Source organism: Danio rerio, chromosome 17, assembly GCF_052040795.2.
Source record: "Danio rerio strain M-AB ecotype USA chromosome 17, GRCz13ab, whole genome shotgun sequence".
In the NCBI taxonomy this organism is placed as follows: domain Eukaryota; kingdom Metazoa; phylum Chordata; class Actinopteri; order Cypriniformes; family Danionidae; genus Danio; species Danio rerio.
The window spans coordinates 26719401-26735324 of record NC_141037.1 but is presented as its reverse complement, the minus strand read 5'-3'; the positions used below and the strand labels follow the sequence as shown (position 1 = coordinate 26735324).

The 15924-nt window shown below is 34.1% G+C and overlaps 2 protein-coding genes across 9 annotated transcripts in view; one reads left to right on the top strand and one right to left on the bottom strand.

The window, feature by feature from the left end:
* Positions 1-15924, bottom strand: part of zgc:154055 — a 62269-nt gene that overhangs the window by 10400 nt on the left and 35945 nt on the right. The window contains exons 1-5 of one of the 8 annotated variants that reach the window (XM_087289179.1): positions 6390-6480; positions 6046-6271; positions 5077-5103; positions 4419-4980; positions 1374-1499 (exon numbers count right to left, since the gene is read on the bottom strand). In XM_087289179.1, coding sequence (XP_087145305.1) covers positions 1374-1499; positions 4419-4454 — 162 coding nt within the window. In that variant the 5' untranslated portion in view covers positions 4455-4980; positions 5077-5103; positions 6046-6271; positions 6390-6480. 8 annotated transcript variants of the gene reach the window in all.
* fam167b (family with sequence similarity 167 member B) lies at positions 8099-14369 on the top strand. Its single transcript, XM_087290586.1, has 2 exons — positions 8099-8466; positions 10389-14369. Exons 1-2 carry the CDS (start codon positions 8161-8163, stop codon positions 10650-10652), a joined length of 570 nt encoding a protein of 189 aa, XP_087146712.1. The 5' UTR covers positions 8099-8160; the 3' UTR covers positions 10653-14369.

Here is a 15924-nt window from a genome sequence, read left to right as displayed (position 1 = left end):
GCTTATTTTTTATTTTTTTTGTCAGTTCTTTTGTCTGGACTCATTTCTATATTTTTTGTATCTTGCTTGTTGTTCCTGTGCAAGATTGGGATTATCCTTTGTTTATTTTGGTCTAAATAAATTGCTGCACATGTACTTTTATGTTCAGTGATTTCTCCATATCGTGACAGATGGCTTTTTATTTGCAAGTTGTTGTAGGTTTTTTAATGTAAATATTATTTTTTATATTCTATAGGTTATAGATAAAATATGGTTAGTCTAATGGTTTAATAAAATGAATTTGATTTTTGGAAATCAAATCCTGAAACCCCCATTTGAGAACCACTGGTTTGTTAGACTCATAGTGTTACTGACATCTTTCTGAGAGATATTCGTTCATGGTAATGTCATCTTTACTATAATTAAAAAAATGCAAAAGGAATGATCATATTCCATCATTTGATAACATTTTTTCAAAACTTCAAATAAAATTACTGTGATTAAAAGATTTTTCCCCAAAAAATTGACAGTTTGTCAAAATAATTAATTGAAAATTACCATTCCATCAAAAAAAGTCGCTATTCCACCAAATAAAAAAGTCGCTATTCCACCAAATAAAAAAATCGCTATTCCACCAAATAAAAAAAAAAATCGCTATTCCACCAAATTTTTATTTCTTAACTTTTCCTAAGTTAAAACATTGATTTTGTGTGATGAATATAATAAATATAAACTAGTTTAAAATCTTTTTTTGTAATTTTGACTTGAATTTAGTAATTTTATGCACAATGGATGAATAAAAAGTAGTTTACACAAATAAACAAAAATAGTGTTTTACTCAAACATAAAACTATAAATACTTAATGCAGATAAACTGGGAATAACCAGCTCTCTCTTAAGGATATAAAACCAAAAAAACTCATGGTTCAAAATGTTGTGCCGATCATCATGGACTAGAAGTAGACCATCTACAGCTATAGAAACAAATGAAAGGCTATGAAACTACTATGAGATAGTGTGTGACAATGAAAGCTAAAGAGAAAAAGCAAAAGTTACTGTTACCAGCAGAAATACAAAGATTGCTGCAAAAGATAAACGAAAAATGACTAACTATAAAAAAGGACACTACATTTTCCTCCTGTGAGTTTAAGTGTCACTCATGTCTCACAACTGCTTTCAGTTTCCTGTGGCAAAACAAAGTGCTTCCTGTTTGTGTTCTTTTTTCAGGAAATGAAACAATAGCTTACATCATGTAACACTTCACATTAGAGTAATGATTCAGGCCAGCATTCGTTTGTGTTATTGCAAGTGTTTCTAAAAACAGGATAAAAAACAGAGTGAGAGTAACTGAAGGAAAGGGAACAGAAAGTGAAAGAGAGAAAAACGCAGCTCACCAGCCTTTCTGTTTGCTTGTAATATTGCTCTGTTGAGGACAACCCCCATGGGCCATGCAGAGCAAGGTGTGACGGTCTGTAGAAGAAGGGATACATCTCTGTCACACTTTCCAGAGATGAGAGAGCCTTCGGAGATAAGAGCATATCACAACCCACTCACATGTATACAGCTGAAGCAGGCAAACTAGTTTTATATAAGGTCCTGTTATTGTGTAGTGAAAAGACTGACCTTATACTCAGAATCCATGCTTAAAATGCAATTTGCATTAATCATAGTATTTAGAATTTTCCCGAATGCTCTGCTTTAAATGACTGAGATAGCATTTTAGCCATTACAGATGTTTCATTTTTGGTTTCAGCTGATATTGAACATCTAATTGTTCATTTCCCTTACTTTTTTACATTTGGATGAAACATTTGCTCATTAGAAGTTAGTCTTTCCTTCATTCATTCATTCATTCATTTTCATTTAGCTTAGTTAGTTGTTTATCAAGGGTCGCCAAAGTGGAATGAACCAACAACTATTATCTGCGCAGCAGATGCTCTTCCAGCTGCAACCGGTACTGGGAAACTTTGACTGTTAACAGCTGAATGCTAAAAAAAAGCAGATCTAGAAATTAATTTTAAAATTCCAAACTGTATTTATGATGCCTGAATTTAGAATTCTACATGTATTTCAATAGAGTACAGTGTTACACTTTGCCACAGTTGTATATTCACTGCAAAAACGTCCAGTAAAATACCACATATATTTTTTACACTTCACTACAGTAATATAAGCTGCATTGTGGACAATTTTAAAACTTTTACAGTAACTTACTGCTTATTAAGAATTTACCATATTCTACTGTAATCAAAGTAATCTAATACTGCTACTGTAGTTGAAGCCAAAAATGAGAACTGTCTTAATTAACATCTCGTATTGAAAATTGTATATAAAATAGATTGATGGATGAAAATTACTTTTTAAAATGATTTAAAATGGTATACAATATAATAACATTCCAGGAAGCAAAGAATTCTGGCCCAGATTTGACACATAGCTGGCACAGCAGGCATGCATCCGGCACTGGCATTCAGAATGTGTTTTGCAGAGGTGGCACAGTCTTTAAGGTGGCACACAAGACTTGAGCCACATATCCAATGTAGTATTTGGGCCAGATGTTACAAATTTATATGTGGGTCATGTAAGTTTGGCCTATCTTGACTCACTTTTAAAATACATATAAATTATTTTTGAGTAAAGAAAAAATTCTACCAATCGGGTTGCTTCGAGAAAAAGAACGGCCATAATGCTTCATGAGTTGATCAAATTCATTGCAGTCGTGACACAGCAACATATCTGGCCCAGTTCACACCCAGTTATGGGTTATTTACTTAGCTGAGACTTGGCCGAGATATGGTCCATGTTTGGCCCTTGTATGGAAGCCAGACTTGGTCCAATCATGTACCGTGATTCACTCTGGCATGTGGGCCAACCAAAAGCCTGTGTGGGCCAGATCTGAGAATTTATGCTATATAGGATATATAATAACACTGGAAAGTAAATAATTGTTGTACATGATCTCATCACTTGTTTGGAATGTAAAACATTCAATAGTAAATACTAAATAAAGGTTTTGTTTTGCCAGTGTAATCTTTAAACATTGTCGTACTGTGAATTTAAAATGTGATAAAGGGCATTATACCATAAAAAAGAAGTTGTGGTAAGGCTATTTTACTGTAAAATGAATTTGCAGTAGGGCCCTACTACTGTAAAACACCTTTAAAGGTATGCTACTGTAAAGTAGCGGTTGTGGTAAATAGCTTGCAACAGTGCTGCCTGTAAGTTACTGCAAAAATACACTAAAATGTCTAACAGTGTACAGAATTTAACATCAGCTGACCCTTTTCAGCGATAACATGAAATTAATAACAGACAAAAGCAGAAGTGTAATATCTGTTGACTCAAACTGTACAGTATTGGTGTATTATTAAATAACCCTGTTTAAAAAGTTGCTGTTAAATTAAATGCCACATCCAAATGCACAAATGGTTCAGAATAATCAGAATTCCAAAATTTTAAATAAAATAGTTAAATGCCATTAACAAGTTTAATGTCTGTAAATTTTGTCTTGTAATACAAATCAACCCAGGCTCATTCTAAAAACGTACCTTTACATTTATCTCTATATGTTACATTTCTGGAAACAGTTAAATACGTCCCAGGAGCTGTTTATTTGCAGTTTTTGTCATTGTGAATCCACTAGAGGCCGCTGTGTACGCTTTGTCATATCTCAAATTTCTTTCACGAGTGCCATTCACGCCTGTTGTTCTCGCGTGAATCCACCAGAGGCTGGCCTTGACTGACTATTTGACTGAATGACTGACTGACCAATCGACTGACCCACTTTCCTCCTTCCTTAAAATTAACCAATTGTATTTTCAAAAGCCCAGATGGATCCACCCACTTCCCTAAACCCAACCGTCAATTTTAAAAAGCAATCCAGAAAAAGAAAAGCCCTTGCCTGATTTTAACCACATTTTCAGATTTTACTACATTCTCACCCTGTTATTTAGTTGTTTATTTTTTGGATTCTGTTTTTTTCTTACCCGATTTCTGGAATTCTGGAATCAAACCCCGTCCTCGTGTTCAACTACTCTCTGCAACTCAAGTCTGCTGACATATATGTCAAGCTAACTGGACAAACTGGTAGCAAAAATAGTAGAAGGGAAAGCCATCCACAAGGAGGTAAGTGGTCAGCTGGTAAGAGCGAAAAGGAACGGCATCATACCACCCTGTAGTGTTTGTTTTTAAAATGAAACGCAGCCATAAATAATTCTGGCTTCATAATTCGCAATCTCCAGAGACGTATAGGCTTTCAGAATGAGCCTATGTTGAATCAAATAAATGTAACCTTGGTGAAACATACACAGTTTCTCTCAAATAATATACAGTCCTTACAGTCACCAAACCATTGATCGGTACAGTACACATAAAAATTAGCAACATTACTACTTATCCCTGTCTCACAAACAGCTAATAATAATAACTGCATTTAGTACCTCTATAGAACTGGCAATGTTCAGACATTCCTCCATTCCAGGAATTTCCAGCTGAAGAACAAGCAGGTCCTTACATTTAATGGTGATTGTACCGGAGGATTGTCCAACAGCCCTGAATTAGACACATATGCACAACACCCCCACCCATTTTTAAGTACATGTTTTCTCACATTCTCCGATTCCATACTATCGTCCCCACTGGGGCCTCACAAGAGACGGAAGCAGGAAGCAAAAACAAGCCATGTGCATAAGACTAGCAGAGAAACAGTAACATCAACTGAAAGCTCTAAATATAACATTTAGCTCTATATATAACTTTTAATGTAAGCTAAGAGTACACCGCATTGGATCTCATTGGATTTAGAACATATACATAACTGTTTCTGGTTTGCATGAAACACAAAAAAGCATGGTCGGTTGTGCAAATGCTCATTGCAAAGCATAGATGATCTTGCAAAATATTCTGTTTTTCATCTCTGCCATAAGCGTTGATTGCCAGCGCAGCTCATTTTAGAAGTCGTCTTTTTATTCTCAAATGACGCTCAACTCCTTTGAAGCATTTCTGTATAATTTAACAGCAGAAGGCAAATCAGAATAAAACGGCGGCTTCAGTGAGCAATATAAGTCCACAAATCAAACACTGGGCCGGTTTTTGTACCTTGGGTATCCAAAAAGATTCTCGACACTGACACGCAGGAAAGGTGATGGGTAAAATTAGAGAAAGAAAGAATTAGAGTTAATTATTACAGAAGCAGATCACTTCATGGCTCAAAACACACACACACACACACACACACACACACACACACACACACACAAACACAATTGTCTTTGACGATCTGCTGTAATTATGATGTAAGACTTAAAGAAAAGATGCACAGAATAATTAGAATATGAATTATGCATTTACAAAGAACAGAAGTATTATTTTACTGTAATTAAAAGCAGAACATGTTTTAGCATTGATCAACAGTACATACAAATTCATGCGGTGCTTGAAACGAAGTAAAAATAATTGATCTTCAATCTAAGTTAAATCAGATCAAAATTCATGGTCGCACTTTAAAGTATCCATGCTTAATATGTACTTACAGTAAACTTACTTAAGAAAGTACAGTTATATAATAAGTAAATGGCTTAAGGTTATGTTCAGTGGTAGGTTTTGGGATAGTATCTATAGTTATCACCCAGTTTATCTCATGATAAGAACACAGGATGTAGGCTTAAGGCGAAAAAACACTCCTAAAATATTATTTAACACCACTAAATCCACCTAATTATATATATTTATCCCAACAAAGCCAAATTTATGAAATAGACCAGTAACAACAAGTTACATCTGCAGGTGCCACTATTTAAAGCTGCCGTAAGATGGTCTATATTGGTGTCTAAATGGGTTTTAAGCATTTTTTACTAGTTAGACATCAGTTAAGACCAGAGTGGCCTTGCAAGGAGAGCTTCATAAACCAGATAAAACCAACTAACCATCCTAAACTATTTTCTTGTTTAAGCTGTTTATCTTTTTTCCACTACTTGTGTACACGCATCCATTGTTAATAACCTAATAAATAACCATATTATAATAACCTAAAAAACTAAGCTCTGATGAGAGCATCAGTCTGTCTACCTTTTCTCAATGGCATCGATGTTCTTGAGGAGCAAGAGAAGTTGCCAGGAAGCTTCATCCTTTCTGTCGGAGAACAGAAGGTGGTGGCTGGTCACACACAGGGTTCCTCTGAGCGCTGGATGGAAAGGTCTTCTCAGGGTAACATCTTCAACATTAGCAGTCTTGATGTGCTCCGACGACAGCTCCATTTCTCTGCGACAGCAACCACCATCTGGTGTTTCTCACGCTTTGAGTTTAGAAAGCTGGTGAGCCACTGTACTATGTCTTCCGCAATTGACATTAACTATCCTGTAGAAATCTCTGCCCCAGCCCGTTATGTTACAGGGCTATATTATAAAACTCACCGGTATTTGGCAACTATAAACCGCCGACAGTGCGCGAGCAGCAGGAGGTGTGTCGGTCGTGCGCTTCATAAAGCCTGGTTAAGCGTTTGCCTCTACTTTCGTTTCCGTTCAGTATTTAAGCCCCAGCCCCTCCTCTGTTTTTTCAGGTTTTTCTTTTGTTATTACTGTTGTCTTGTGGCAATTTCTTTAGTCACACTTCCTGAAAGTTCAGATTATACTGATGCACAATCAAAAAAAAAAAAAAAAAAAAAAAAAAAAAAAAAAAATCAAATGTAGTTAGCATATTTTACAACAGCCATCCTAATAAGTTGTGTATTATTTTTTTTAAGTATAGGCTATTACCTTTCATTTTTCCCTATTTTTTTATTTGTCTTAACCATAGAAAAGAAAAATCAATAGCACAGTTAATTTCAAGACGCTTAAATATATTTAGCCCAGTTTCCTGCATTTATACTGTTAAAAATATTATAAATTAAACTAAATAATACTAGGAAAACATTCTGTTTCTAATAGGCTATCACATTTGCCCTAGTAATTAGTCTTGTATTTATTTATTAATACATTTATTTTAGTAGCATTTTATTGTTGTTATGTTACGTCGCTTGTTTTTGTAATTATAATGATATATTTTATTTATTATTTTTGCATTGTTAGCATTTTTACACACTCCTTTTGCACATATAACCTACATTTTCATTTGGCTTTAAAAACTAAAAAAATTCAAATACTTCTCTTGCAATTTCTCAACATCAGCAGACGATGGAGACATTGTGTCAAAAAAGAAAGAACAAAGTTATCACAAAGTGACTGTTTTTAAATCTCATGTAGCCCATTGTTTTTGGATTTTCTTATTCATTTGCATTTAGTACTTAATCCGTTATTAATGTATAGCTTTTGGTACATTTTAATGCTATTTTAATTTAATCCAATTTTATCTGAGCAACAGATTTTATCTCATTATAATAATAAAATAATATATATATATATATTATATATATATATATATATATATATATATATATATATATATATATATATTATATATATATATATATATATTATATAATTATATAATTATATATAATTATTTCATCATATGAAAATAGTTTAAACACATTTTATACCCTAATTTAAGCAAACCCCCAGCATACATAAACTGACCGATTATAGCTAATTCACGGAAAAGCTCAATTTCTCAGCAACAGCACAAGATGGAGACATTCTGACATAAATCAATTTTAAGGAATTTCAAATTGGCATCGAAGCAATAGCTTACAAAGTCTATACTGTAGAGCTGATTAGAGAAGCTGTGCGCGTTTGAGCCAGAATGACCAAAGCCTAATTACGCTAAATATTCAGAACTTTGTCTCTCATCTTAATGCTTTTATCAAATCAGATGGTCTGGTGAAAACTGTCAATTTTTTAAACCACGCACCTGTGTGGTTTTTACGTGTGAAGTTAAACGTGTTACTGACCCTGTGACACTTGAAAATTTCCACATAAAATTGTCTTCAGCAGTGGGTTTTAAGTGCGAGTTTAAACCGATGTATTCCTGACCCTGTGACTCCACAGTAGCTCCACAAGAGCACGAAATGTTGCGTCTAGCCGCAACATTCAAGTTCAGACGGTCTAAATTTCTCTGTTATTAGTCTGCATAACATGGGCGGTCACTTTTCTGTCTATATAAACACTAGCAGAGCACACCTCTTGAGATTAATGACCGGAGTGCGCACATGATCATGCGCAGCGCACATGTCTGAGCAGCACAGAGATGGAGTTCAGAGAACTGGGAGCGGATGAGGGCTCTGAGGGAGATACGGAGGATCTGGATAGTGTCAAAGCCCTGACCGAGAAACTCAAACTCCAGACACGCAGACCGTCCTACCTGGAGTGGAAGGAGCGACTGCAGTCTCAGCCGTGGACTGATGGAGCTGCGCACGGTTCAAATGTCGGCAGCCCGGGCTCTGTGGAGAAGGACAGCCAAATGTCAGACATCTGGAAAGATGGCATGCCTTATAAGAACATATGTGGATTTGACACTATAGACGACGCGTTAGAGTGGCTCAGAAGCGAACTGGTATTGTATTTATGTTTCTTTTGTTTTTACTTGAAACTTTTTGACAAAGTAGTTCACCCAAAACTGAGGATTCTGTCATCATTTACTCACACTTTAATCTTTCAAAACTTGTTTGTATCTGTTGAACACTAAAGAAGATATTTTGAATAAAGCTGAAAAACCTGTAACCACTGGTATCCTTAGTAGCCTATTTGGTTTTTCCCACTATGGAAGTTGATGGTTACAGGTTTTCAGCTTTTTTTCAAAGCATCTTCTTTATTGTTTAACAGAAGAATAAAACACAGAAAAGTTTAGAACAACCTGAGGAAGAATAAATAGAGGGTAAATTATCCCTTTTTGGTTAATATATCTAATGTTGAATTAATTCTATCTATCTACTCTATATTGGGTATCAAATTTAGTAGACGGCCGTTGCCCTGCAGTTTAGTTCCGACCCTGCTTCAACACACTTACCTGTAGGTTTCAAACAAGCCCAAAGGACTCAATTAGTTTGATCAGGTGTGTTTTAATTGGGTAGGCACTAAGAGTTTGACACCTTTGATTTATATAACTAAGTCTGTCTGTCTGTCTGTCTATCAATCTATCTGCCTGTCATTTGTTCAAAATTTGGGTCATTTTGGAAACAATTTCTCATAATGGCAGGACTAAAAACTTGAGTATATTGTACAAAAACATACTGATAAGCAACTAATCCTGCAATATGAACAATAGTAAAAAAGAAAATTGAACAGCTTACTTTTACTCAAATCTATAAAAGTACAAGGTATTTTATTCCATAAACACTGTAAAAAATACTTTATGAAAAAATGCGGAAACTGACAATTAAATATTGAATCAAAAAATTACTTCCCAATGGTTTTAGATTAATTTTGCAAGGTTTATTTTGTAGAAATCTTCAATGTATTTGTTATTTTAATGTTTTTTCACAAAATTGCATAAATAAATAAAGAAATGTGGCAGTGTTTTAGTGTATCATTATCTAGTATATTTTATTCATTTTCTTTTGGGTCAACAGAGAATAAGCAATTTACTTTAGCAATGTAACAAGTTGCTTTAGCAATGTAAATTTCCCAATATACATTTTAAATGAGGTAAAACCAAAAGTGCATTCTGCAACAGTTTAAATTATTCAGTCGGGCCAATAAAATGATTGGGCAGATTTAGGGTTTTTTTAATTGTCTCAACACATTATTTCTCATTGAGCCAATGTTAACAGGCTTTTGCTACAATTGAAAAAAGTCAGTTTGAATATCATTTGGAACAATTGAAAAATTTAGATATGACCAGTTACTAAAAAAATTTGAGTTTGGGCAGTAATATTTTTTACAGTGATGGTCACTTGGTTTTTAAAAACACTTTTGATAATTTCATATAAAACATAGTCAGGGTTATTGCAATGAATAATGAATTTTTGGTCTTAAATTAAAAGATTTGTGTGTATTTAAACATAACTGTAAATGTGTCAAAACATGGCACCCTTTTCTCCTTCTTAATTAAATATATTTTACAGAATACAACAAAATGTTTTCCTCAAACAATTATAAATCACAACACAGAGGAATATAGACTTTTCAAATAGTATCTTGATGGAAATACTATAAAACACATACTTTAACAGATCAGCACTTGTCCAAAGCAGTTATTTGTATTTGTCTAAAGAGCCAGACTGTTGTAAAGCATTGCCAACTGATCATGAAATCTGGCATTGTGCGACAGGTGGCAGGACTCCATTCTCTTGGCATATTCCACTTAAATACCACACAGGTGCAGAAACTTGAGTGGGTGTTTGACAGAAAGTTGTGCCCAATTCCATGTGTGAAAGCTGACTAATTTAATCTTTTAATTAGTGCTGGTCTGCCAGAGCACAGTGAAATGTGCGCTAAACATCTCCCTCACTTTCATTCTCTTGTATTTGTCTTCAGAGGGAGATGCAGATGCAGGATAACCGTCTGGCGCGCCAGTTGATCCGCTTACGAGTGGAGATCCACAGGCTTAAGGTGGAGCAGGTGTGCCACCGCCACAAAGAGATGCTGGATGACGCCACGTATGAGCTGGAGGAGTGTGAGGAAGACTCAGACCTACTGTGTGACATCCCCATGAAAGCCGCCTTCACTCTTTCCACACCTCTCAAACATCTGGGTCTCACCAAGATGAACCTCAACTCCAGACGATTCTCACTCTGTTGAAAGATGAGGTTATGAGAGACTCAACTGAGTACACAACTTTTTATGCAGTGCAGACACTGGAAGCCAATTTTGGTGTTAAATTAGACTATTTTAAACAATATCATGGTAACATTTTTCAATAAGGTCCCATTAGTTATGTATTATAGGGATAGTTCACCCAAAAATGAAAATCTCCTCACCATTTAGACACACTTGATTGGTTCTAAACTTTCATGACTATCTTTCTTTTAAAACAAGAATGGGTGAATTATACCTTTATCTACATTGAACAGCATTAAGGGTGAAATGCTAAAAAGTAAAATAAAATTGTCCAACTGATGTAGAAGTAGTACACTTTCAAATGTCCCTACAACATGATTTAAGTTATACGATCTTTAGGTAAGATTGCAATACATGAAGTTACATTTTTTAGGCTTATCTGACTCATATAACATGCCTTATAACAGGAATTGTCTAAATGATTAAGATATCCAAATTACAAATTATTACTGATATTATCATCGTATTATAATCATGCCGTAATGCAAACTACTAAGTTTTGTCTTAAATTTAGCTGATTTGAATTTAACCTTTTGAAAATCTGAAATATTAGGCATATAAGAGTGATTCGTGCATATCTACTAGTGCACATTAATTAGTTCTGACTAGAATTACACCTACAGTTTCCTTCAGATTTTTGTCACTCATCCCTAGTTGCAGTGTTTATTAATCTTTGTTAGTTTACTATTCATAGTTTATGTCTATAACTCTTAAAAAATAATTTATTGGCATTGAAACATTTTTTTATATATATTAAATTGTTTTTTTTACACTGGGAAGAATGGTTCGCTTCACTAAAAAGTTCTTTGTGGAACAAAAAAAAAAGCAGTTCTACACAGTAAAAGATATCTGTTAACTAACAGTTTCCATATTTTGTGATTTACAAGTGTTTTCTGTTTGTTTACAGTTGTGAATTGCATTATGGGACCTTCATTTCTGCTCTGTCCACTTTTGATGTGGAAAGTCCAACTCTGCAGTTTAACAAAGTTACCTTTACAGTTAAATTATAAGAAATAATACATAGAGAAATAAGTCTGTAAAATTACTGAAAATGTACTGGCAGTTTATTACAAGGTTTTTGTACTGTAATATACAACCAACACATACAATTTATGATTTGAAACTATTAAAAATGTTAATGAAAGTCCCTTTTTCGAACTTTTTAGGGTTAAAAGTTGTTGGATGAAATATTAAGGTCTCATAATGCGATTTAAAAGTATAAATATATGGGGGAAAATGAAAACATGACACAAAATACTGCTAAAATACTGGATATTTTTTGACAGTTTATATAATTGCTGTGAAAAAAACTTTTGGTTTTTCTTGGCACCGTTAGGGTACATTAATAATGTATTATTGTGTTTCAATTACAGTTTTTCTCAGTCGCTTTGGTGCATTTCTCAGATCAGAATTGAAATTTGCAAACAGTAAGTGCATTTCTCAAAACAGCGCTTACAAATAGGAAAACACCATGGATTAGCTGCGAAAGCCAGTCTCTTGCTCAATAATGTGAAGATTGAACAAGTAGTTTTGAGAATTTTAATTCTGATCTGAGAAATGGACCAAAGCGATTGAGGAAAAACTGTAACATTGACTAAGATGAATGTTTTAGGCATATTTTTTGTTATAGTTCACGTTAACCGATAACTAAAAAACCTTATTGTTAAGTGTTACCAAATTCACTGAGCCTTACTGACTAGACAACAGGTGATCATAAGAGGAAACCAGCACTACAGCAGCAGTCCTTGATCTGCTGTACAACGATAAAAGCACTAGTGTAAGTCGATTTGCCTCAGCTCAGTGTTTGAAAACATTCTTTAATTAAATTTAACAACATCTGAAGTGACCCGAGAATCAGGAGGAACCTGCTTCTGTGTGTGTGAATAGGTGTGTGATCAACACATATCAGAGAAGGAAACACTGTGTCCTGTCAGGTTGGCTTCGCTCCCGAGCAGCAGCTTCGCAGGAAGTGTGAGTCTGTATTCAGGCATTTTATCACCTTGTCACCTAAACCCTAAAAATAACCAAGAGCTGCATCAAATGAAAGGCCAAACTCAGCTTCTGTTCTGCATGATGTGTCTAAAGTTGAGGGTACGTTTATTGGTTGATGTTTGAGAAACTTTCATTTACACAGTAAGGTCAGTAGGTTTATATGATTTTATAGTGTCGTTTGTACTTCCATAGAATCAATTGAAGTTTGATTTACGTTATTACATGGCATTGGAGATGTGGCACTGTGTTTGTGCTGTATATATTTTGTACAAACCTAAAGAAAAAAAAGCTACCTGATAAAATAAAAACATAACAAAGAGGATCTTTATATTTTAGTAAATATAGTATATTTAGTATATATATACACACACACATAAATATACACAGTGTTGGGGGTAACACATTACAAGTAACGTGAGTTACGTAATAATATTACTTTAATTAATGAGCAGAGTAACAAATTACTTAAAAAAATAAAGAAATAATACTTGAGTTACTTTTTTGGAAATGTAACGAGAGTTACTTTTTATTTGAACTAATTAGCTTTTATACTATAAATTGCTGAATTAAAATTAAAGTAGTCACAACGAATCAAGCAGTCATGAGAGAATGCGTTCATTATTTTGAACGCTTCGAAGAAAATGAAAAGGGTATTATAGTCTCAATGAACAGTGATTTTACTTAAGACAAATAGTACAAACGTAACAAACACATTGCATTAAACTTTCAATAATCGCTATATACGGCATAAATATCTCTGGGGTCAGGACATCTCACATAAAATTATCCTACAATATATTTTTGATGTGTTTTTTTAAGATAAATGTAGGTGTAGGTTATAAAGTGTATTGGTACACTGCAGTGCTCCTCTATTTAAAAAACAAGTTCTGAAAGAGATCAAGCCTCGGCCAGGTAGTAAAACGCAAAAGCAACTCAAAAATAACGTAACACATTACTTACAATAAAAAAGTAACGCAACTAGATACTTTTTTGGAGAGTAACTCAATATTTTAATGCATTACTTTCAAAATGAACTTTTCCCAACACTGTATAAACATATATATGTGTGTGTGTATGTGTGATAGTACGTGAAAAAAATGAAAGAAAAGCCTATTATATTGTTAAAAAATGAAGGATAATGGGCCAATAAACACTGGAGTAATGACCATCACAGGAATAAATAAGGTTTTAAAATATAAAAAAATAGAAATTGAATAAAAACAGCTGATATTTCTTTATATTTCCCTGTTTTATTAAGTATGACTAAAATAAGTACTGTATTTTTGATTAAATACTTGCAGCTTTGGTGAGCAGAAGTTTTTTTCTTCAAATCATTGAAAATAACGTACAGATTCTGTACTTCTGAATGCTCGTGTACTGTATATATTTTTTGATTAATCCAATGTTTGATGAACAGATGTTTAATACATTAAACATGCTTTTCCTTCCAATCATCCTTGCTTAATGAAACTGAAAACAATGACTGACTTTTTAAATAACAGGGCTAAAAACAATTGCCTTAAAAAGCTAAAGAATGAATAAAGATGCCTTAAAGCTCATTTGAAGGGATATGATGATGGAGATTGTAACTTAAAAGATTTAATTTCTATAATGAAATTGTATAATCCTTTGGAACATCACTGTTGCTTTCAATGTTGAAATAAATTCTATATTTGTAAATACCCATATTTGTTTGTCTTATTGATAAAAATGTCCTCATTCATGTACACTGTAAAACCTGATAAGTTAAGTTTGCTTAAACTGTTCGAGGAAACCAACTGCCATAAAGCATTTAATTGAAACAAAATGGTTTGAGTACTGTAAACTTCTATATACAGTACTGTATATTGAAATATACACACATATTATTTGTACTAATATCGTCAAACATTTAGAGTATTTGTAACTTAAACACTGAATTGAGTCCATACAACTATATATTCTAGCAACTGAAATGGTTTGGTATTGCTTCTAGCATCAGTCAACACAAAGAAAACAAATTATAACTCATTTGTTTTGAGTTCTGCTTGATATAATCAGTTTATGAGTTACCATAAATCTTTTTTTTGAGTCAAAGTTACACTTGTTTGAACACATTCAGTCTCGTCTTGCACATACTGACATGATAAAATTAAAATGATATTTATGCAATGCGATCACATGACTAAAAATAAATTAAATTGATCAGAACAGGCTGCGTTTACGCCCATAAAAAAGTCCAACAATGGGCCAGTTTCTGTATTGATTGTAAGTGCGGTGATGGGACTGGCTGACAAAAGCAGGCAATGTGACTGCCAAGAAATGATCTCATCCTGGATAAATATTGGAGAGAGAGAAAGAGAGAGAGAGAGAGAGAGAGGGAAAAAAGAGAGAGTGAGAGCGAGGCATGACAGAGAAAGCTGTCTTTCCTTAAGCTGTTGTCAGCACTGACATTACGCCCTTTTGTAGTTGATATCTCATAAACCCAGTGGCATTAGGGCAAAACCTCCATTGAAGAGCTGCTTTTGATTTCTCCTTCAAACAGAAACACAAACTATTTAGGTCACCTGAGAAGACACAAAAGGTGTATAGTTGTGTTGCGGATACTGATGCCCTCGAGGTCCAGAGGGGAAAACAAACACTCGTGAAAGTGTCAAGCTCTCGTGTAGAGCTTAATCAAACCATCATGATAACCTACTTAGAACTCAAAAGCAAATCTGATAAACACTTTCCTTCTGCATTTTCATCAGTGTTGGATTGTTCTATTGAATAAATAGTCTGTTTGCATAAATGGGATAAATAAACATCAATGCTATTTCCTGGAAATTATTTGGTTAAATTTTTTTAAAGCAGAATATGTATCTGGAGCATGATTTGCATAAGGGTTTTTCAAAATTCAAGGGCTTCAAATATACACTCACCGGCCACTTTATTAGGTACGCCTTACTTGTACCAGGTTGGACCCCTTTTTACCTTCAGAACTGCCTTAATCCTTTGTGGCAAAGACAGTTACTGAAAATATTCCTCAGAGATTTTGGTCCATATTGTCTTGATAGCATCATGCAGTTAATGCAGATTTGTCGGCTGTACATCCATAATGTGAATCTCCCGTTCAACCACATCCCAAAGGTGCTCTATTGGATTGAGTCCTGGTTGTGGAGGCCATTTGGGTACAGTGAACTCATTGTCATGTTAAAGAAACCAGTCTAAGATGATTTACGCTTTTTAGACATGACGTGTTATCCTGCTGGAAGTAGCCATC

What these genes read in the sequence shown, in the direction of transcription:
- fam167b (XM_087290586.1), top strand. Translation starts at nt 8,161, where the DNA reads ATGGAGTTCAGAGAACTGGGAGCGGATGAGGGCTCTGAGGGAGATACG. An exon ending in AGTGGCTCAGAAGCGAACTG is followed by an intron (nt 8,467 to 10,388) that starts GTATTGTATTTA and finishes ATTTGTCTTCAG; the next exon opens with AGGGAGATGCAGATGCAGGA.